The 22643-nt window shown below is 40.9% G+C and overlaps 1 protein-coding gene across 1 annotated transcript in view; it reads right to left on the minus strand.

The window, feature by feature from the left end:
- LOC149205963 (ferric reduction oxidase 6-like) overlaps positions 1-22643 on the minus strand; it is a 251167-nt gene that overhangs the window by 25417 nt on the left and 203107 nt on the right. Inside the window, exons 7-8 of the mRNA XM_089395232.1 lie at positions 6561-6816; positions 5982-6423 (exon numbers count right to left, since the gene is read on the minus strand). Of these exons, the coding sequence (XP_089251358.1) occupies positions 5982-6423; positions 6561-6816 (698 nt within the window). The remainder of the gene's footprint in view (positions 1-5981; positions 6424-6560; positions 6817-22643) is intronic.

Below are 22643 nucleotides of genomic sequence, written 5' to 3' on the forward strand. Positions count from 1 at the left end.
TGGGCACCAAGTAAATGCGCCTCCTGTAATAGATGATCTCATCCATCATGCGGTAACACTCATCTGCATGTGTCCCTCCAGTACCTCACATGCCCTCTTGTCCCTGGAGTATTCCACCAACAACTGAGCCTTCCAATCCTAGCAGATGCTCGTGAGAGATAACCAAGCGGGCCTCTTAGATAGAGCATCAACCACCACATTGTGCTTCCCTCTCACATTGTCAAAATCATAGGCCTACACCTTTCTGACCCATCTTTGTTGCCTGTCATTGAGGCCCTGCTGCCCCATGAAATGTCGAAGACTGTTGTGATCAGTCTTCACTCAGAATCGGTTGCCCACTAAGTACTGGCAGAACTTGGCCAATGCATGGATAATGGCCAACATCTCCATGTCATATATGGAATATAACATCTCATGCAGTAAGAGCTTCCGACTCTCGAAAGCTATGGGATGCCCCTCCTGTTACAATACGGCTCCAACTCCTACCTCGGATGCATCACACTCCACCGTGAATGGCTGGGAAAAGGTCTGGGAGTGCCAAAACAAGGCAACTGCTCATCACCTCCTTGAGGCGATCAAAGGCGGCCTGTGCTCCATCAGTCCATGCGAAGGCCCCCTTCTTGGTCAAGTCGGTCAAAGGTGCTGCCAGTTGTGAGAACCCTTTGACAAACTTCCCATAATAAGTGCAAATACCCAAGAAGCCTCTCAGCATAGTCACATCTCGGGGTACTGGCCAATCCCGGATGGCCCAAATCTTCTCCTCATGAACTTTCACCCCATCTGCTCCAATGATATGCCTGAGATAAAGCATCTCTGTCAATCCAAACTCGGACTTGGAGAGCTTGGCATAAAATTGTTGCTCCTCCATAATGCACAATACCTCCTCCAAGTGTTGGAGGTGCTCCTCCCACGTCCAGCTATAGATCAGGATGTCATCGAAGAACACTAGCATGAACCTCCTCACTTGTCCCTGAAAGATATGGTTCATGCAAGACTAGAATGTGGCTAGAGCATTGGTCAGCCCAAATGGCATGACCAAAAACTCAAAGTGCCCATAGTGGCACCGGAAAGCTGTCTTCGGGATGTCCTGATCCCGCACTCTGATCTGGTGGTACCCTGAACACAGATCAATCTTAGAGAAGTACTTGGCTCCTTTAAGCTCATCCATCAGCTCATCAATGCGAGGAATAGGGTACCAGTACTTAAGAGTCTTTCGGTTGAGGGCTCAGTAGTCGATACACATCTGGAGGGTTCCATCCTTCTTCTTCACCAACACTACTGAAGAAGCGAAAGGACTAGAACTTGGCCTGATATGGCCCAACGCCAGCAACTCCTGGATGGCCTTCTCTATCTCGTCCTTATAGGCTTTGGGGTGCCTGTAAGGAGTAGTGATAACTGCCTATATACCCGGCTCCAGCTCAATGGTGTGCTCAAATCCTCTATCTAGTGGCTGCCCTGGTGGAATGTCCCCGAACACTACCGCATACTTGTCCAGTAAATCTTGTATGTCTGCTGGTGGTGGCTGCACCTGTCCCCCAACCTCTAAGATCCTCAACTCGACTGCCCATGCAATGTCCCCATGCCAAAGATCTGCCTCCATCCTGTGGGCTGAAACTGTTTGAGGCGGATAAGACTGCATGCCTCTCAAGACCACTAGTTTTCCATCTAGCCCAATGAACTCCATCTCAGGTTTCCTCCAATCCATCGTGACTCGCCCAAGGGAATACAACCACTGGACACCCATCACCACATTGGTGTCTGGCACATCGACCACAAAGAAGTGGTTCGTCATTGAGTAGTTCCCCATAACTACTGTCAAGGAGGGCATGTATCTGGTACACTGGATAGTACGGTCACCTGGCACTAGGACTGAGAACCCCTCAAACTCTGTTGTGGTGAGGCCCCTCCTCTGGACCAGTTATGCATCTATGAAATTGTGGGTAGCCCCACTATCCACCAGCACCGACACCCTTTGTCCCTGTACAGTGCCTCTGATCCTGAGTGTCAAAAACTTAGGAATCCCACATAAAGAAGCAAGGACTCCTCCTAATGGGGCAAGAGATGCCCCTCCCTATGGAGGTGGTGGTGGTGGCCCTCTGTCTGTCGGACTCTCTCCATCTGTCCCACCACAATCTTGCTGAACGTCATCCTCCCAGCCACTGTCAGAAAAGACCTCAATGTAATGTGCTCTAGCTGTAGTGCACCTATGGCTAGGTGCCTAGGGCTCTCTGCATGTGAAGCATAGCTTCCTCCTCCGGAGGTCCTTCCGTGTCTCCTCATCTAACTGCCCCCTCCCCTGTGTGGTCCTCGGTGGTGGGGGTCTAGTCTCATGCCCCTTCTATGGGAAAGGGGTCTGTGCAGGAAATGGTGCTCTGGTCTTGGGGATGGCCCCCTGTAAATCTCTAAAACACACAACCGCTTCCTGCAGCGTGGAGGGTCTGTGTGACTTCACCATTGCACGCAAAGGCTCAAGAAAGCCCTCAATGAAGGTGTACACCCTCCTTGCCTCAAACAGATCCGGGACCATCACTGACACACGCAAAAAATCTAAGAAGTACTGCTCTGGGTTGCTTGTTTGGTGCAGTTGTGTCAGCTCCCTGAAAGAAGCCTCTGGATCCCTCTGATCAAATCGCTCCACCACCCTCCGGGTGAAGTCCTCATAGGAAACTATCTGGGCATGCCCCAAAGTGGTTAGACCATGAAACCACCAATCATGGGCTTCCCCCTCCAAGTGCAGCGCTGCCATCTTAATGGCTTCCTGCTCCGTCATCCGATTGAGTTGAAAGTATGTGTCCATATTTTCAACCCAAGCCCTGGCTGTGCACTTGGCAGTGCCATCAAATGTAGGGAAATACATCCTCCCTATAGTTCTCTGCAACTCATAGTTTTGGGTCCCCTGTCCTCCGTACCCCTTGTTCCTCTCACTTTGCTTGAGCTTGCAGTAATCTCTGAAGGAGAGGGCTTCTTTGAAGTCTTCGTCCATAGCCTACCACTCTCTGAAGTAATCCCCCATCTGAGGAGTGTCTTCCTCCCTTGTTGGCTCGATTTGTGCCATTGGCACGAAAGAAGGTAGTGTAGCCCGAGTCGGCACACTAACTGAAGGGCGTTGTGCTGCTGGTGAGGGGTGATCGAAAGGCTGAGAGGCCCCGAAAGTTTCTCCACATAGAAACCCTCTAAGCATGGCCCTGTCCCTGTTCTGTGACTTGATCTCCTCCAGCATGTCTTTTTGCCCCTTGGCCAAGTCACTGAAGGCCCTTAGGAAGCTATCGAAAGCCATATCCTCCCTGCTCTTGGGTTTTGTCATTTCCTCCTCTTCGGCCACTACTTTCCCTCTTTCCTCTGTATCTAGCGTAATTTCTAACTCCCTTTCTTTGGTCCTATACCTTTGCCTACAGTGGGTGATGTTCTACTAGTCCCCTTCTCTCATAGGAAACAAACCCCACAACTGAGCCAAGAACTAGGCTTTGATACCACTGTAATGTTCCTAAGTAGGAATATGAGTGATATTAAGAAAATAAATAGTGCAACAGCATATAAAATAAAAACATGCATTAGACATCCATGAAAACGCTGCAAATCTGGAACTATTGAGCCATATATTATAAAATCAGAGAGCTAGATACAATATGAGATGGAATGGTGCACATGTGCTTGTCTCAAGGACAACCTTGATAAAACCCACGTGAGAAATAATTGAGTTGAAGACTACCCAACTGATGCACCACTTTGCACTGCGCTGTCCCAGTAAACCACTGCCCTACTAAACTTTAACTGGGTAGGATGTGCCCAAAAACTGCCCAGAAAATTATATCCTTTCAGCCCCAAACTCCTTGGACAAAACCTAGAAAAACCCAGAAGGGAATTTCTCTAGTTTTGACTTTGGATTTTCGACCTCCTTGGAGCCTCTCCCCAGCTGCTGTTGCCAAATTTGACTTGCAGGAAACAACATGCAAATCCCTCTGAAAACACCACTGGAATGCTGGATTCACCTGTGCTAACTAACTCCTTGCTCCCCGGATGGCTCTTGGCCAAGATGACTGCTCTCCCAAGCCCCACGAAATTGCTGCCAGAGGCCTCTGCACAATCCCTCTGCCCAGAAAGTTGTACAACTAATACACTGGTCTAGCTGGCTACAAATCCCAGCGAAAATGCCCTCAACAAATAGCCTCCTCAGCTCCCGAAACTCCCAGCAAGCAATGGACCTCCCTACTAGCTCTAACTCCACCTGCGTGTTTCTGGCTGCCCAAGAAATACGTAGCCCCCTTCTCTGCGTTGCTGGCTGAAGTGTGTGACTGAGCCGAAATCTCTGAAATCCTTGTGGAATAGCCTCCCTAGGGCGGGCACAAATGGTCCCCCGAAGAAGAGGTTGAATCTCCCGCTTGAGAGATTCGTGGCTAAACAGCCGATAGACTTGCTAAGCAGCAAAGTGTACTAAGTGTGTTTGTTTGCAAATGTTCAAGATGGTCAAAAATGAGAGCTCCTCCTCCTTTTATCACCTTGGGCCCCCTTAGCCTCATGTGGGCCCCTCCATCCACCCATTCGATTCCCTCCAAGCTCATCGAATGGCCCCCACATTCCACTAGCTGCAAAAATAAAGTCAAATTCCCCTATAGTTCCTAAGTCTAAGTGTGGGGTCCTCCTCCTAAGCCAAAAATGTGTAGTTGCACCCTGTGACTAATATGTTTGAGAAAGGACATGACACGCCTCTCATGGATCCTTATCTTTGGCAATGCGATCATTGACTAACACCCGTGGGTTTTGGACCTTGGTCTAACGACAATTGTGATTCCCAACAATATGTATATTTGATGTTGTTGTTGCTTTAGATGTTTAAAAAGTGAAAGAAAAATAATATTTTTATCTTTTTTCCAATATTTTGCTATAGTTTCCTTGATTTCATCAATAAATTATATTCCATATGGTTGACAATATATTCACCAACACAATATTTGCAGCATTGATTAATACATGTACTTAACTAATTTTGGATCTTGCAAATCTTACAAGAGAAGATAAGTTGTTCCATGTATTCTCTATGCATGACCTTTATTGCATTAATGCTACTACCATAGCCTAAACCTTGTGAGCCCTTAATAAACTGGAACGTAAAAGTTAAAGGATTTTTTATACATTTTGACACACTGAAGATAAAGAAGACTCTAGTAAGAGTTGTCCTAAGTATATCAAGAATGTCAACCAACCGATTCACTACATGAACAGCAAATCGATATGGTGTCAAATAGAAAACTAGGTCTTGGAGAGCAGAGATATAATAATTGGTACTATTCTAAAGAAACTTAAAAGAGTTTCGAGCCAAAGATAGAAGGGATCTTTTAGGATCCGATTTCAGTTTTGCATATTAGAAGTAAATGGATCTAAAGACTTTCATCATTTCCTTTTGAATTCCTTTTGTAGTCACAGGCTACCAAATGAATGCTTCTAGTTCTCCATGTAACTTACCATCATATCTCTCTGACCCATCTCATCACCTACAAAATGTTATATAGTTTCCTCTAACGAAGAAAATATTTGTGGATAGATTGTAGTCCCTTCGACCTAACTTTTGTTAATTTGTTAGACATTAATGATTAATACAATTATATCATCTTATCTCATTCATCCTCTGATTATAGTGGGACTCAGGTTTGCAGTCCTATATTCAGAAACATACAAACAGCCACCATAAAAATCCCAAATCAGGATATGACACCCAACAAATGAGAGACTTCTTTTTGTCAAAAAGCAAGAACATTAATAAAAAAGGATCAATCATCTTCCCTACCTGAAATTGTTTAGACCATTGAAAATATTTTTAGATGCAGAATTCTACAAATATATTATGGTCTGCAAACATGGCCCTAAAATATCACTAACTTTAATCTGAGGACTGCGTACTCTTTGCAATCGATGCATGCACTTCTTAGAAAATATCAGGTTGATTGCAAAAACAATATGCTCAAGAGGTAGAGGACGGAAAATACCTTTGAAGTTGGGTCTACATCCATAATGTGTATTATCGGGATTCACCAAATTCTCTGTTCCTTCACCAGCAACTACATTTTGCTGACTATAAGTATGCACAGTTTGTTTTGATTCATAGCTATCTTTGACTTTCTTCTGGTCCTCACAAGTTTTGAACTCCCACAAATTCCACAGGAAAATTGCCACACCGCCAAATATAACAACACCCACAAACATGCACAGAATGAGACACAATCCTTTCAACCACAATGGAGCACTATCGTAATTTTTGATATAGAATGTCTCTGTCAGTGCCATTGCTATGACAAAACCAAAAATGGATGAAACCAGGTAGAAGGCTAGCCATATATTATTTCCTGTACCAACCAAACTTGACATTGTTTTTCGTTTTATCTCAGGGTTAGAGAAAGAGTGGATGCCATTCACAATGCCCCCATTTCCCTGAACAGAAAAAACATATCAGATGCCTGTTTATCAATCTAGAAAACATTGGATAGCAGGGCTTGCCTTCAGAAAAATGTAGAATAAAATATGGTAAACAACTATAATCATGTAGTTTGCACAAAAGGCAACCTTACCAATTCAGGTTCTAATTCTCGTGTCACATAGACTTGAACCTCAAGGCATATCTTGTTAGCCCAATCTGGACAAATTGATTTTGTATCAACTAAGTCAAGTGTGTAAAGCTCCTTTGATTTTTTGACTGCCCAAATCAGCAATATGTTTCTTGGTAAACCAAACTGGCCCTGCTCAATACGATGAAGAAGGTCTCGCAAGATAGCCACAAATGGTGAAATTCCAATGCCACCAGCAACCAGAATCAGATTACCATAACTACATATACACATAGAGACATTTTAGACATCATTGTTTCATTTTGGTTCTACAAAAAGAGAAACAGCAATCTTATGCAATGGCTAAACTTTTTGTTCATATTCTCTCCTAAAAATATTCATTCCCAATACTGTAGTTCACCTTCATAATCCTTATGGAGACCTGGTTGACTTTATTGCATTAGCACTCCATCAACACTAACTGATTAAGCTTATTCTCAACCTCTAGTTAATTACATTTCCAACAATATAGAATACAAACATTTCACTGATACTGAAAAATATTCGGCAGGGATTTCATTGCAGCCAGTTCAACATTCAACAAGTCTGTAGGCTATGCCAGAAACTGGAAGAGTTCATATTTCAATTTCTATACTGAAAGATCAAGTCTCTTCTCCATAAAAAGAATTTGGAAAGTTGTCCTTGAATTGTGTCATTTGTATGGTTTTTAAAGAAGTGAAATTAATACCAAACTACTGGGAGTGGACCTTAAATGTCACCACAAGAAAAGAAACAATTTTAGCTGTAATTATACCCAGGAAATATAATTATTAATCCACATTTTCCCTGAAGCTAAATATACCTGAGAAACAAGATTCAAGTAGGTGGCTTACAGTTGACAGGGGATGAGCATGAGCAAGATTAAACATGCTGAAACTGATGTAGAGAAATATGAAAGCCCAAAATTTCCTTCTAACCGGGAGAAACAAAAAAATACCAAATACATGTATGTTAATTCTCATCTATATCTACATCTTCCCTCTTGCACTTGAAGTACTTTCTTTCTTAGTCCACTCATCCATTACAGTGCCCATGGTTTAGAACATTACCCCTGTGGCTGAAACCTGTTGAACCCCCTTGCTGCTCCTCCCTTTTTGAATCACCTCTAAAATACAAATCAATATCCTTTTTTTTTGTTTAAATCAATAGCAGAGATTGACTCCATGCATCATTTTTATCTACTATAAATCCATTCTGAGCTTCATATGTTTAAATAGGTTGTCATTGGGTGACAAACTGTAATATTCCTAATGGAAATATTAAGTGATAACAGCCATAAAATTCTCACATGCAACCCAAAAATCAAAAACACAGCAGAAATATCAGCACACCAACAATTTACTCCAAAATAAGTTGAGCCATTTTATTATATATCATGGAAAGAGTACAATGAGTTGGAACAAGTGCACGTGGGCTTGCTAAAGCAAGCTAGACAAGTCCCAGGAGTGAAATGGTGTTGCCTGAATGATACAGGAAGCTTGCCCTCCAACCCCTGCGTTGGCCAAGTAATTCTGTTGCTACTGGCTGAAGTAGAACCTGTGTTTGACCCTCCTAGAGTTCTCAGAAAATTATCCAAAATAGTTTGTAGGCTCTCCTCAACAAACCTATAAAAACTCAGAAAGCTTTCAGCCAGATTCCATCGCTCCAAATTTCCCACAAAATAGAGCCTAGTTGGCCCTCCATGTTAGTTTTTGTAGCATCAGATGTGTTCAAGCCATGAAATTTTGTGGAGAGGCTAGAATGCATGAGATCTCCAAAACCCATAAATTGTTTCTGGAAATTCTGCCTAGAAGTGACTTAATTAGATTATTAGTCAGTTTTCAAATATTTCCTAAGTCTAAACTTAGGGTATATGACTAACTAATCAGAATTAATTAAGTTATAGTGTGAATGTTCTAGAAACTCACACGGATCAATTTCAAGTTAATCCTAGCCATCAATTAAGATCTAATCTTAGCCATTGAAATCTCAAAAGAGGATTAGAAGAAGAAGTCGATGGGGCTTGGAGAAATGACTTTAGCAGTTCGATTTCATGAGCAGATAGATTTCCTGAGTAGCAGTATTCAGTTGCCAGAGAGAGAGCCAGAGAAATCAAAGCAGTGAGAGAGGGGCAGGGACAGTGAAGCCGAAGGAAGGATACCAGTTCCCGTGAGTGCATTTGCAGAGAGGCAGAGGAGCCACAGTGAGGCTTACATAGAGCAATGCAATAGCCTCCAGAGGAAATTTCGATTTTGCTGGGGAGAAGCAGAATTTCAGTGCCAGAAGTTTGGCAAAGGTTCTAGAGGCCAGGAGAGACATTTTCCCAGACAACAGCTGATCAGACAGCTTGAGGAGAAGTTGTTCCGAGCTAAGTGCAGGAGCAATTGTGCTAGGGTGACACAGTGATTGCACAGAGCCAGTTTGGACGGCTCAATTTGAGCTGAGGTCAGAGCCCGGATTTGCCTGTGGAGTGAGGAAATTCCTCACTAGATTTTTCTTGCCAGTTTTTCTCTGTAGGATTGCTAGTTTCGGCATCCAGTTGTACTCAGATTATTTCACTGCTGCATAATAATAAAACCCTCAGCTGCTGCACCAATTTTCCCGAGTTGGGTTTTTTTGGGGACATTGGTCTAAAAATAACTGTGTTATTTTGTGCGTGTGTTAGTATTTCTTCCAGCGTTTATTTTCTTCCGCAGTTTTATTTGTGTAGGTTGCAGTGTGATTGATTCAGTATTTGTTGTAGCACACAGTAAATAAATTGTTAATTTAACAATTAGGAGAATTATTTCTAGTTGGTGCAATAGGATTCAGGTTTTCGAATTTTCACATAGTATCAGAGCGCAGTTGATCAGCCGAAGGGCTTAGTAGCGAAGACAAAAGGAGTTTCATTGTTTAGTGTGGGCAACAATTCGAAACCCCAAAGGCAACATAGTCACTTTGCCAAGAGGCCGAGTTTCTTGAGGAGATTTGATTTTTTTGAGTGAGGGATAAAAAAATTCGATCTCTCTAGATCAAGGGATTCCAAAGGCAGAGGGAGCAACCCAGTATTTTCATAGAGTAGATCTCTAGCTAGACACAGTGGTTTTGCAGGATTTTGCTAGAGCAGAGCTATCATCAAGTGGCAAAAGAGCACACATTGAGGGAAAATTTTCCTCAGGGAACTTCTAGTCTCAAGAAGTTCGATTTCCCTTGCATATCAGCAGTCGTTGTGAGCATATTTTCTCACTCCAGAAGGGAGTGTGAATAGCCTAGCAGCAACTGAGCAGAAGGGAAGAGGAGATTTTCGACATTATCTGAGATGGTCACTGCCGGACTACGAGATCAGAACAGGTTGGATGGTGCTTCCAACTATGACATCTGGAAGACAAGGATGTCCTTCCTTCTAGATGAATATGACCTAAAACCATTCATAGATGCAGTGGTAGCTATCCCCATAGATGCAGATCAGCTGAAGGAGTACAGAAAGGAGATGGTGAGGGAAAAGAGATTGATCCTAGATGGTGTTTGGGATCATGTTGTATCACACATAGCAGCCAAGGAAATGGCCAAAGAGATGTGGGATACACTTTCCACGTTGTAACAGGGGAATTTTGAGCAGCGGAAGTTGTACTTAGAGGAGAAGCTGAGATGCACTAGGATACAGAAAGGGGAACACATAGACCCCTTCCTCACTAGGATTCAGGAGATACGGGACCAGCTGTCAGCAATTGGGGCAGCACCTCAACCCACAGAACTAGTGCGATTGGCACTCAACAGTGTCCCAGAGAAGTGGTAAGCATTTGGCCAAAGTATTTTGGGTAGAGAAACCTTACCAAGGTGGGACAGGATGTGGGCCGATTTCCAACAGGAGGAGTTGAGACAAGACCTAGTAAAGAACTCCAAAAGTGTCAGCAGTAGCGGATCGAAGTAGGTGAAGGAAGAGGAGAATGTGGCCCTCGCATCAAAGGGTTCCAGTCAGGGATAGGGGGAGCAAAGAAAGAAGAAGGACCTGTCAAAGGTCAAATGCTTTAGGTGTGGTGAGTTTGGTCACTACAGTACCCAGTGTACTCTCAAGAAGAAGGACAAAGAAGAGAAGGAGGACCAACAAGCAGCTTCTGCCGAGATCGATATGCTTTCCTCCAGGCTGGAGGAAGACTTGTGATGTTTGTCGACATACCTCTAGGAGTGAGGTGGGGTGACTTGGTGTTGTAGCCCCAAAGTGCTATAGATGGGCAGGATTCTTGAGCAGGTCCACTTTTTAAATCAATACCGTGCTACAGGGGCCCACATTATTTTGTAGCAGGATGGATCAGTGGCAGTAGATGCAGTCAGATGCCAGAGTGACAGATGCAGAGTCTAGTTGCAATCAAATGTTGGGCAGTGCAGTGCAGAGTGGCACAGTGCAGAGTCAGCAGGAGCGCAGATACCTCAATGACATCGCAGATACTAGTAGCAGTCAGAGACTTAGGTGACAGATGCATTGTACTAATCATAGTTAATTCAGTGTTTAGGATGCTTCTCAGTTGTAGATATTGCAATTGCAGCAACAACAGATGGAGAGGGAGTTGCAGTGCAGATGCAGTGTTGGCAGCAGTTCAGTAGGGTCAGTAGCAACACAAATGCAACAGATATCAGAGTTGCGCAGTGGTTGGTGGGCAACAGTAGCCAGACATCAACAACATAACAGGGGATGATGCGGAGACAAGGTGTTGCTACAATAGGTAGCAATTCTAAAACACACTCCTCGCTAAGAGGGAGTGTTAAATTTTGTAGCATCAGATGTGTTCAAAACACGAAATTTTGTGGAGAGGCTAAAATGCATGATATCTCCAAAACCCAGAAATCGTTTCTGGAAATTCCGCCTAGAAGTGACTTAATTAGATTATTAGTCAGTTTTTAAATATTTCCTAAGTCTAAACTTAGGGAATATGACTAATTAATCAAAATTAATTAAGTTATGGTGTGAATGTTCTAGAAACTCACACAGATCGACTTCAAGTTAATCCTAGCCATCGATTAAGATCTAATCTTGGTCGTTGAAGTCTCAACAAAGGATTATAAGAAGAAGTTGATGGGGCTTGGAGAAATGACTTGAGCAGTTCAATTTCATGAGCAGATCGATTTCCTGAGTAGCAGCATTCAGTTGTCGGAGAGAGAGCCAGAGAAATCAAAGCAATGAGAGAGGGGCAGTGATAGTGAAGCCGGAGGAAGGATTCCAGTTCAGTGAGTGCATTTGCAAAGGGGCAAAGGATCCAGGGTGAGACTGACACAGAGCAGTGCAGTAGCCTCTTGAGGAAATTTCAATTTTGCTAGGGAGAAGCAAAATTTCAGTGCAAGAAGCTGGGCAGAGGTTCCAGAGGCCAGGAGAGACATTTTCCCAGACAACAGCTAATGAGACGGCTTGAGGAGAAGTTGTTCCGAGCTAAGTGCAAGAGCAACTGCACTAGGGTGACGTAGTGACTGCGTAGAGCCAGTTTGGACGACTCAATTTGAGCTAAGGTCAAAGCCCGAATTTTCCTATAGAGTGAGGAAATTCCTCACTAGATTTTTCCTATGTTGCCAGGAAACATGGGTTTGGGGACAGGGATGGAGACGGGGACGGCATTTTTGGAAACAGGGTGCGTGGGTTCGTCGGGTAATATAATAATATTAAATTTTAATAATTATATTTTATAAATTATAAATTTATAAATTATAATTAATAATATATATGAAATTTGAATTTGTATATTTTTTCAACTTTAAACAAGAAAACTTTAATCATTTAAACATGCACATCATTGAAAATTCAACATTGACATTGAAATTTCAAAATTTATCACCAAAAAACTGTTCATTGTTTACATATTAATAAGAATCATAAATCATGATATATGTCCATTGTCATACTACATTCAAAATTTGCCTTAAGGCATCTTCAAACATGAACTAGGAAATTTTAAAATACTAAAATAAAAATACTAAATAGCTAAAGCCTAAGGAACAATGGCTTCCTCAAAGACCAAAAAACTGGAAAATACAAGTTATTTGACCTCCAATATTATTGCATCCCTTTTTATTAAAAAAGAACTAATAGGTATAAGAACCAAGGCTGCTTGGAAGTGGGAGCCAGAGTGGGGGACACAATTTTTAGAAGCTTCCAGATCGAGAGCGTTTTTTATACTATATATATTTTGAATCATTACATATAAATTCTGTGGTTTTTTTTTAGGCTTGTGGCTACATTAAAGTATAAATTATGGCTGCTGGCAGCATATATTTCACTGTTGTCCCACCAAACACACAAGGCAGCCCAATAAAATAAAGTTTAAAATGTTGAGTCTTTGAGAACTCAGAATACTTTAGGATTTTTGAGCGTACTCCTGAGTTTGTAGGAAACTTGGCTAGTGTATCTTAGTCAGCGGTGTGTGACAAAATCTGTCCCAAGTTTCACCAAAATAGTTGAGTCTAGCATTTACTTAAGTTAAGTAAATGTTGGACTTGTTGCTTTGGCATTAGACATCTTAGTATCTTACAATGTTACATGTAAATTCTTATTTTATGTTTGAATTTTTGAAATAACTTATAAAGTTATAAGTAGCATAAATATGTCATTCATGCATGCCATATCCTGGTATGTATTTTCAAAATATAGTTTTTTTTAATATAGTTTTTTTTATGAAGAACCCAAAGAACCCAACCTAAAGAACCCGAAGAACCCAAAGAACCCAACCTAAAGAACCCGAAGAACCCAAAGAACCCAACCCGAAGAACCCAAGAACCCATCAAAGGAAAAAAACCCAAATTTTCTTTTTGAAGAACCCAGTTCTTCATGTAAGAACCCGGTTCTTCTGGGTTCTTCTGGGAAGACCCCGTACCCGAATCCGGTACTTAGGCGCGGGAACCCGGGACGAGTTCAAGAACCCCATGCCCGGGTGCAGGAACCCGTGCAACATAGGATTTTTCTTGCCATTTTTTCTCTTTAGGATTGCCAGTTTTGACATCCAGTTGTACTCAGATTATTTCACTATTGCATAATAATAAAACCCTCAACTGCTGCACTGATTTTCTTTAGTTGGGTTTTTCCGAGGACATTGGTCCAAAAATAACTGTGTCATTTTGTGTGTGCTAGTATTTCTTCCAGCGTTTATTTTCTTCCGCAGTTTTATTCGTGTAGGTTGCAGTGTGATTGATTCAGTATTTTGCTGTAGAACACAGTAAATAAATTGTTAATTTAACAATTAGGAGAATTATTTCAAGTTGTTGCAATAGGATTTGAGTTTCCGAATTTTCACACTCCACCAGCTAAAACGCACTGCCAGAAATATTGTTGCAAATGAGGCTTTGATGCTGAGGAAATCCTCCACCTATTTGCCTTAGAACTCCCAACAATTTCCAACTCTCAATCCCTGTTCATTCCTCCCACATGAGCCCCACTCCTCAAAGGCTGCGTAGGCCCTACCAATCAACCTCTTTGCAGGCCCAGAATAGAAAAATTTGGCCTAGAGAACAGCCTCCAAGCGATCCCTGCAAATCACCGGAAATCTTTAGCAAATCCTTAAGGAAATCAGCCCTCAAAATCCCAGAATTAGTCCTGCTCAATTTTTGGTTCTCCCAAGAAGTGCATACTCTTGTTCTGTGCCCATTCTACTCCAAGTGATGACTGATTGTGCCTACAATTTCCTCTCAAAACATCTCTGAAATAAGAAGAGGTTCTCTCCTAGAGTGGCACTCAAGTCCATTGAAGATGGAGTCAAGATTCTCGCTTGGAAATCTCGTGTGCTGATCAGCACTTTGTAGACTTGGCTCAATAGCTCAAGTGTACGAGGGGGTTTGATCCACAAATTTACAAATGGCCCAAAGTGAAGCTCCTTCCCTCTATTTAACTTTCCTGCCTCATCTCTCCTCCAAGTGGGTCCCCCAAGTCGAATTCCCTCTTCTCCCACTTCACCAAGTTGAATTGCTCAAGGGGGTACGAATTCCCCTTTTTGGGAGTGGTCCCCACCTCCCACTTCTCTCTAAATTTCCTCTTTCCTAATGGTTGGGAAGCCATTTCCTTCAAAAATTTAGGTGGGGTCCTATTAACCCACTTTTCCTAAATTTAGAAGCCAAAATATCAAAATTGTGCAAAATTTGCTAAGTGGGAATATCACACAAACAAGGACTCTTTCCTTACGAAATATTGAGGGTACCCCCTCTAGCCCAAGAATTGGCTCGAATGCCTACAGTGGCATGGAAAGGTGCATCTTCCTCACTATACCATGGCATTTGGCCCCCCTATGCGAGATAGGGGACAACTTGGGGACAACACATATTATATAGGTTAAATTAAAGTGGGTTCCACAAAGAAGAAGGCCACCACGCAAAAAAAGGTTCACAATAAAAATCTATGGTTAAAGGTTCATCTTAATGAAGATCAAGCCAATAGTTCCATGCAACTTAAGGATGAGATTGAGAGGTTGCAAAAAGTAGGGGGGTAGGGGGAATTGACAACTTAATAGAAGATACATTGTAAGTATTGGATGACAAAATTAACAAGTCAATATAAGATTCCAAAAGATGATGGCTAGAATTAACAAGAAAGGTAAACAATGTCAAGGACAAAGCATCAAGTTTAACTAATCAGCATAAAGAAATGATTGGGCAATTAACTGGAAGATTAGATGAGTTAACAGTCCAAACCTTAAGTTATGAAATCCACCAATAAGGCTGAACTCATTAGCCATGTTAACCACCAAAATAGGTAACCCCATAGGAGAAAAAAATTCTCCTATAGATTTGACAGCTAGCTAGCTAGCAACCCCTGACATTCACTTCTCAAGGATGATATGCCATATGCCTCTACCATCTACATCATCCATGCACCTCTCACCATCTGACATTTCCTCTTAGATGAAGGTGGCTGCTACTCAATAGATACTTTGATCACTTTGCAGTCGGGTGCTTATTCTTGTTTTGCGTGTTTGGTATGGATAAAGGGGTGATCTGGGAGATTGACCAATTTTGACTGTAATTTTGTTCTATCATTTTACCAGGGGGCTAATCTTTAGCCCTAGTCCAATAGGACATCCCTCAAGCCCTTAGGTTTATAGGGGAGCATCACTTGGAAAACCTAGACTAAAATAGCATGTTCATTTTCCCTTACACCATAATTAACACTTTCCATATCTTATCACGGGCTCTTGACACCCTCTCCATTCTTTGGGTCTAACTTGTCATTGGTTCATTGGGATTTGGCACCCTCTTATCCATATCTTTGAGTAGGGCTGGAAAAACATTGGCCTGGAGGTTGATGCAACTAAAAGAATGGAAAAGCACAATATGGCCACAATGAAAGAAAAAGAAATTCAAAATGCAAAAGATGGTCAGGATGTAAGTTAGCGTGTGGGAAAAAGCCTAGCATGAGCTCTAACCTCCTCATTAGCCATCACTCAGTTCCAAAGCACTTGATGATCAAAAGGAACCCTTGCATGTCCCAACCTTGATGAGCGATAATCTGTCTCATATTAAGAGGTAAAATTGAATGCTATATCATGAAGAGCAGGCTCTAACCCTTGAGTTATGCAACCAAAATAAAAGCATTATCATGAAGAAGTAAAAGGCACACTAGAGGGGTGGAAAAAGAAGGCCAAGCAAGGTAACTCATGCCTCCACAATTTCTCTCTCTAATACATCTATTCACTCAGGATCTAAACTCCCATTAGCTAGTCCCCTTGACCATGGAAATTGGCCATGAAGCCTTTCCCCTCCATTGCCACTCATTTACACCAACTCCTATTGATTGAAGAGTTAATATTTGAAAGGCCACCTCCCATTGGGGCCTAGAAGAACCTAATATGGTTGACTATTAGCCACCCCTACCAAGGTAGGGAACACCTTTACGGGACTTAATCTAGTTAGATATTAGAAGGTGATCCCAGCTTGAAGTAACAATATGCTCTTAACATACAAGTTTGGTCCACTTAGATGCTTATATGATCTTAGTCTCTAATGAATAGTTTCTTTCACTTGAGTTTAAGTTGTTCTTGCCAAGTGGTCTACTATAGCACAAGCCTTGAGGGCACCCACTCTATAGTAGCCCAGACATTTCAGAGAGGTTGATGACTTAGCAGACGCAGTGTTTCACACTTACATCAAAGTGTTGGGAAATATGATGACTTGAGTAGCTGACGCACATCCCAAAGTACCCCAAAGACCCAAGACATTGATCTTCATTTTCTTGGCACAAAGGATTGTTGATGATTGCACCACTAGACCCAGCATACCCCCAAGTTGCCTTGACACTAGCTGATGGGAAGTCCATGATTCAGAGCCCAGATGAGGATGGTATTCCAAGAGATGACTAGGGAGGGCTTGTGGCACCTGATGGAGCCTTAATGATGGAGAGGAGGAGCACTACATTGACCATTGGACACCCCTAGAGATGATGTGAGGGCACCCCAATTGGATTTGGGACCCATGGACCTTCTTTGAGGTTGGATTTGAGGAATATTCCTTAAATGATGGTTGTTCATGATGCATGGAGATACCTTCAACCTTCATCTCACCATGACATAACTTTTGGAGCCCAAAAGTGGCATGATGTCATCATTAGAGGCTTATGTCTCACACATGTGGGTCTATTTTGGCATATTTTCACATTATGGTAGTGGGTTGGCTTGTAACCCAAGGATTATTTTATGTTTTCTCATTATCAAACTTGTTTAAGGGCTTCATAGGCTAAAATTAGGTGAGGTAGATCTCATATAAATAAAGGTCACCTCACTCTCACATTTCATCATAACATGTGGCCTATTTCAACCCTCTTAGAGATTCTAGCCTAGCTCTTGTAGGTTGCTACACTTGTGGAGATGTGATCTTTGTGAATATTTTTGCTATTGGAGATGTCATGTCCCCATTTTTATTTTCTTCTATAGTACAACTAGGATGGGTTTCCAAGGTATGTGATGGTCAGGGCACAGGAGCAAGATTACATCATCAAGGGTTTCAAAGGGGTTTTGTGGAGTTTTTTACGGGATCCAATGGCATTTGCTTGGCATATTCCATCATCTGCACAACTTTCCTTTTGTTCTGTTGCATTCCAACAACTTTCATAAAATGGGATTGTTATTGGGTCTGACTCAATTAATTACACTTGAGGTGGAATTCAAGGAGGAATATTTAATGGAATACCTCAATGTAATAGCTCATTGCAATCGGAATGAGAAATTATAAATGATGGGATGATGAGAAGAGACTTCCAGTGGCCAGATGAAGCATGGTGAGCGATTTACCATTTTCCCAGATTAAAAGTGACTTTAATTAGTCACTTAATTAAATAAAAGGAAGGGAAAATAATTAATTGAAGGAAAAATGGCCAAAAGTGACTTAGTGAAATAAAATAAAATTAAAAGTCACTTAGATGGAGTAAAAAAGGGAGCTTCTAGAATAATATTAAAATAATCAAAATAAGATGCTTCTAGAGGCTTGGAGATCTATCTATGGAGTCCTTTAAAGGAGGACGACGAGATCATTTGGGATATCTTGGATTTGTGCATTGTCTTGTGTGAGAGGTTTGAGAACCTAGTTCTCTACTCTAGTAGCCCTTAGACGAAAACCCTCGGGTGATTCAGTGAGAGTGAACAAGAACCCATCCCTCCCCTTGGTGGATCCATCCAGGATTCACATTATGTACTCTTTAGTTGCAGTTATTATGGAAGGTCGGTATCAGCGTGTAGCAAAATATTTGGAGGTCTACTAAGCTATCATCTCAGCTATTGTGTTGGTATGTAACTCTGCTCTTATATTATGATAAATAAAGCAGAGATTTCTTGCATGTATTGATTGACTATTCTTCAGTTACAATTTATATTTCATTGTTTGGCATTAATTTTCTGGATTAATTTGTGCAATTTGTTTATTGAAATTGCAGCAATATTTTTCTTAAGCAAAATCCCGAGAAATTCATAGAAATTAATATTCAAGACATTACAGGAGACTAGTCCTTTTTGTGGAGACCTCACTTTGGGATAATGATGGATTATTCATGGATATCTTGTGAGTATTTTTGTTGTTGAACATCTTTATGGTTATTGCATACAATATATTTTGCTAGGGCTTCTATGTTTGTGTAATTGCATATCTTTATATGAAATTTTGGTGGAATATTGTATGCTTTAATTAAATAATCTAGAACATCCCTTGAGAACCTTCTAGAGAGATTTTCTCATGCCATTATCCCTATATTGAGTGATAGCTAGGGTTTTAGAAGAGGAAAATTAGGGTTTACCCCCTTACTCCCTTCTAGGGTTTGATATCTCCATATTAATTTTTCCTTAGACTCCATCACCCAAGAAGTAGTTGTTGGCTTCCACATAGATTATCAAGCATTACTACAAATTCATTATTCTCTCTGTTAATTCCAGCCCTTCAAGGCAAGCCGCTAGGGTTAGGGCATAGGGTTGAATTCAACTAGGGTCAAGTTGTTGGCTAGTTTGAGGCTATTCTTATTGGTTGGACCTTATAACATTTAAATCATCCCTTTTTCACAATTGGAATAGCCTCCCTAGGGTTGATGTCACAAACCCTAGGCAATTTCCTGTAGGAAACCCTAATCTAGCATTAAAGCTTCAACATAGGGCTTGTTGAAGGCTTGTGTCTCCCTCTTGTTGATCATACCTATCTTGCAAGTCTTTTCTTGGTCTTATATGCCTATGTATGCCACTTTTGAAGCATATCACTCAAACCCTAGGCTATAAGCATTATTAGTAGGTTTCTTGGAGGGCATGCTACTACTTATCTCATTAGATTGAGCCTTGTTCTTAGTTTAAGTGCCCTGTCTGTGCCTATACTAACTGTCACCATTGAGTTATTTCCCTCGAATACCTGTTAGGTGACTTATACTAGGAAGCCTCCCTTGTGGTGAAAATCCACTAAAGAGCAGGAGGTGGAGTGTTGAGATGACAGTGGCCTCCACCTCCTAGTTGTTTCTTGGTTTAGCCCTTGCTTTGTGAGGCCTCTCACAAGACCTGCTATATTTAGAGGCAACGGGAATGTTACCACTCAATGTAGCAAGGGCCCTAGGAGGGGTTCCTAAAGGGAAACTACTAGACTAATTGACAACAATGGGACAAGGACCCACTGTCACCTCAGTCGATGTCCCCTGCGATTTATGAACTTTCACCGATGGGAGGAGTTTCAATATTAAGGAAATCACTAGAATAATGAGGTCAATAACCATGTACAAGGTGATTTCCAAAGCCCCTTCAAAAGAGAGGCTCAGATAATAGGTTTCTTGTCTTAGAAGCAAAGGAAAGGCTCTCCAAGAAAGGCTTATTGGTAGGAGGCATAGACCTAGGTGAAAGGGTATTCAACAGAAGGAATGCACCTAGATCAAGGATTCCTAGAAAAGGGAAAGGACCTCTCATAGGGTTTGTGAGATAATAAGCATGCAAGTGTTTGGGACCACAAGAGAGACCTGGGGGATCAAAAAAATATCTAGGGTCTCAGATGATCATCAATAATATGAATAAATCATGCAAAGATGAGAAGAAGAGTCAATGAAAGATGAACTTCCTTTGAGTTTTGATGTGTAAAGACCCTCAAGAAGACCCTTTACCAAGACTTTCAAAATGATTTTCAGGGTTCCAGCTAGGGTTTGAGTTTTCTCACAATCTGACTGTTAGAATTGGCTCAAATTTGGAGGAGAGCAAGAGGAAACATCAGTGCAGAAGGTTGTCCAAGTGATTTTATGTGAGCTCTTCTCTATTGCAATTCATACCAAGCCCTATTAGGTTGTCTAGGTTTAAGGCCAAATTTTAGAAAAAGGGAGAAAAAGAGAAGGAAAAAGGTTTGACCACCAAATTGGCTCAAACTAGTGCCTTATCCTTGGGCTATAGAGCCTATGTGCTTTGAAATTTGGCCAAAATTGTCTTCAAGGAGGCTAGAAAATGATGCCCTAGCAAGCACTCTCTAGCATTTACCCACCCAAGATTTATGGACTTTCATGGAAAGAAAACAAATTCTACTCCACTAGGAACATTCATCTACTTGTTATCAATGAGTAACATGCACAAATTTGCATTCTAACATTCTTTTACAATGATATTCAACAATTAGGGCATGAAAGAACAAGAGCTAGTTGCATAATTTCCACACATTAGACATTCTTTCATAAGCAAAATTCCTTAGCAAAATTTACTTACAAGATAACAAGAGATATATCCAAATCCAAGATCAAGAAGATGGCTCCAAGAGAACGAAAATTTCAGCTCCAAAAATATTGAAATGCATCAAGAGATCTCCAATAGACAACCAAGAAAGAAGTGTGAAATTCTCAAGAAGATATATCCGAGTCCAAGTGATGATGATTGATACAATGAGGCTCTATTGTATTTATATGAGCCTTTGAGGAATTCGAATTGCCTATTTTAGCCTAATGATGCCCCTATAATAAAAATAATGTGCAAAATAACATCACTTTGTTGACAAGCACACCAAATAGCTCCAAAATATGAAAAATTTTCCTCTCAAGAGGGCCGAAATGATAGTACAATGGCTAGAAGTGCCATTGGGAGGCCAATCAAAGTCCCTCATGTGCCATAATGAATAGGAGGGCTCCAACAACAATGATGAAGGGGGTGGCCCCTTAATCTCCAAGCAAATAACCTGTGGTGCTCCCAAGTGGTTGTGGGGGCACAAAGAATGGTCTCATGGGTCTCCAACTGAATCGAACAAACATGTGCTCCATCAATAAGGGTTGGAATGATGATACAAACCCTCCCACATCTCCCTGAGCGGGAGCAAAAGTGGGGAGCAAGAGCGAAAATGGGTGCGGGAGCGACATTTTCAAAAGATCCTGGTTTGGGAGTGAATCCCGGAGCATTTTTTATATAGTATATATATTTTTATATTTTGATACATATATGTCAACAAAAACATGTAGAATTATGAATTAGATATAAAAACATAAAAAAACATAGATTGAACCATATAACAACAATCATCTAGAAGTTATAATCTTCATCAACCATGTCCACAAGTTAGTAACATAGTAACATACAACATATTGAGTCTCGTGATTCATGAATCTTAAAGTTTCAAGCTTTCAAAATTCAATATATAACATTTATCATCATTGATCACCAAAGTGGTACTTGTAAGCTAAGTGTAACCATTACAACAAATAATATCTAACATGAAATGAAATGTTATAAAATGAAATGAAACAACTTTCAACTTTCATGAAGCATCATATTCATAATTCATTACTAGTGAGTTATAATTGCCAACTTAAAACTTAAATTGTCATATATTGTTTAAAAAAATATCATAATAAATATGAAAGAGTCAATAGTTATAAAACTACTAGAATCTAGAAAAGACAAATAAATTTATTATCTATTTCTTATGCTTGGGCCTCTTGCCACCACAAGAAATGTCTAATTTTTTAGTCGTGTTGGAAAATCAGGATCTTTGTCATTAATATCACCCTCTAAGCATTAATATCCAGAGGTATCTTTGTCATTACTTCTGTATTTGTATAGGGATCTTTGTCATTAATATCACCCTCTAAGCATTAACATAAGATAGAAAAAGCATAGCATGTTAAGTCAAGATTTTGTTTGAGTGATGCATACATTTTTAGGAGGGTCATGATAGAGGAGTTCGACAACCAATGTCACTAACATCAAGGTACATAGAGGGATTGGTGCTCTTGATTAAATACGAGTTCCATACCCTAATACATGACAAAATTCAATGGAAACATTGCAATTCTGAAATCTTGAAAAACTGATAAGTTTGTCGGATTTTGAATGAAATCTAAAATTCTACTTTCTCCATATGAAATCCAATGAGGTCGGAACCACTCTCAAACATCCTGAGTCATTTCATGGTAATGTTAAAAATTTAAGTAAAAGGATGAAAATGAAGATTAAGGAGAATGTCACTTTTACTTTAAGAATTTAACATTACCATGAATCGCATATCAATACTAGGGCCATAGGCTTGATCATTAAGTTGCCCCACTCAAAACTTATTTGTTTCTTTGAAAAAAATTGCATTTGGAACATTACTGCAAAAAAAAATTTGCAAAAAAAGCTAAACGCTCCCGAAAAGGCAGGGAGCATT

The sequence above is a fragment of the Pinus tabuliformis genome, chromosome 1_2 (assembly GCF_031772625.1).
Source record: "Pinus tabuliformis cultivar Carrire ecotype Pingquan chromosome 1_2, CPIR1, whole genome shotgun sequence".
NCBI lineage: Eukaryota > Viridiplantae > Streptophyta > Pinopsida > Pinales > Pinaceae > Pinus > Pinus tabuliformis.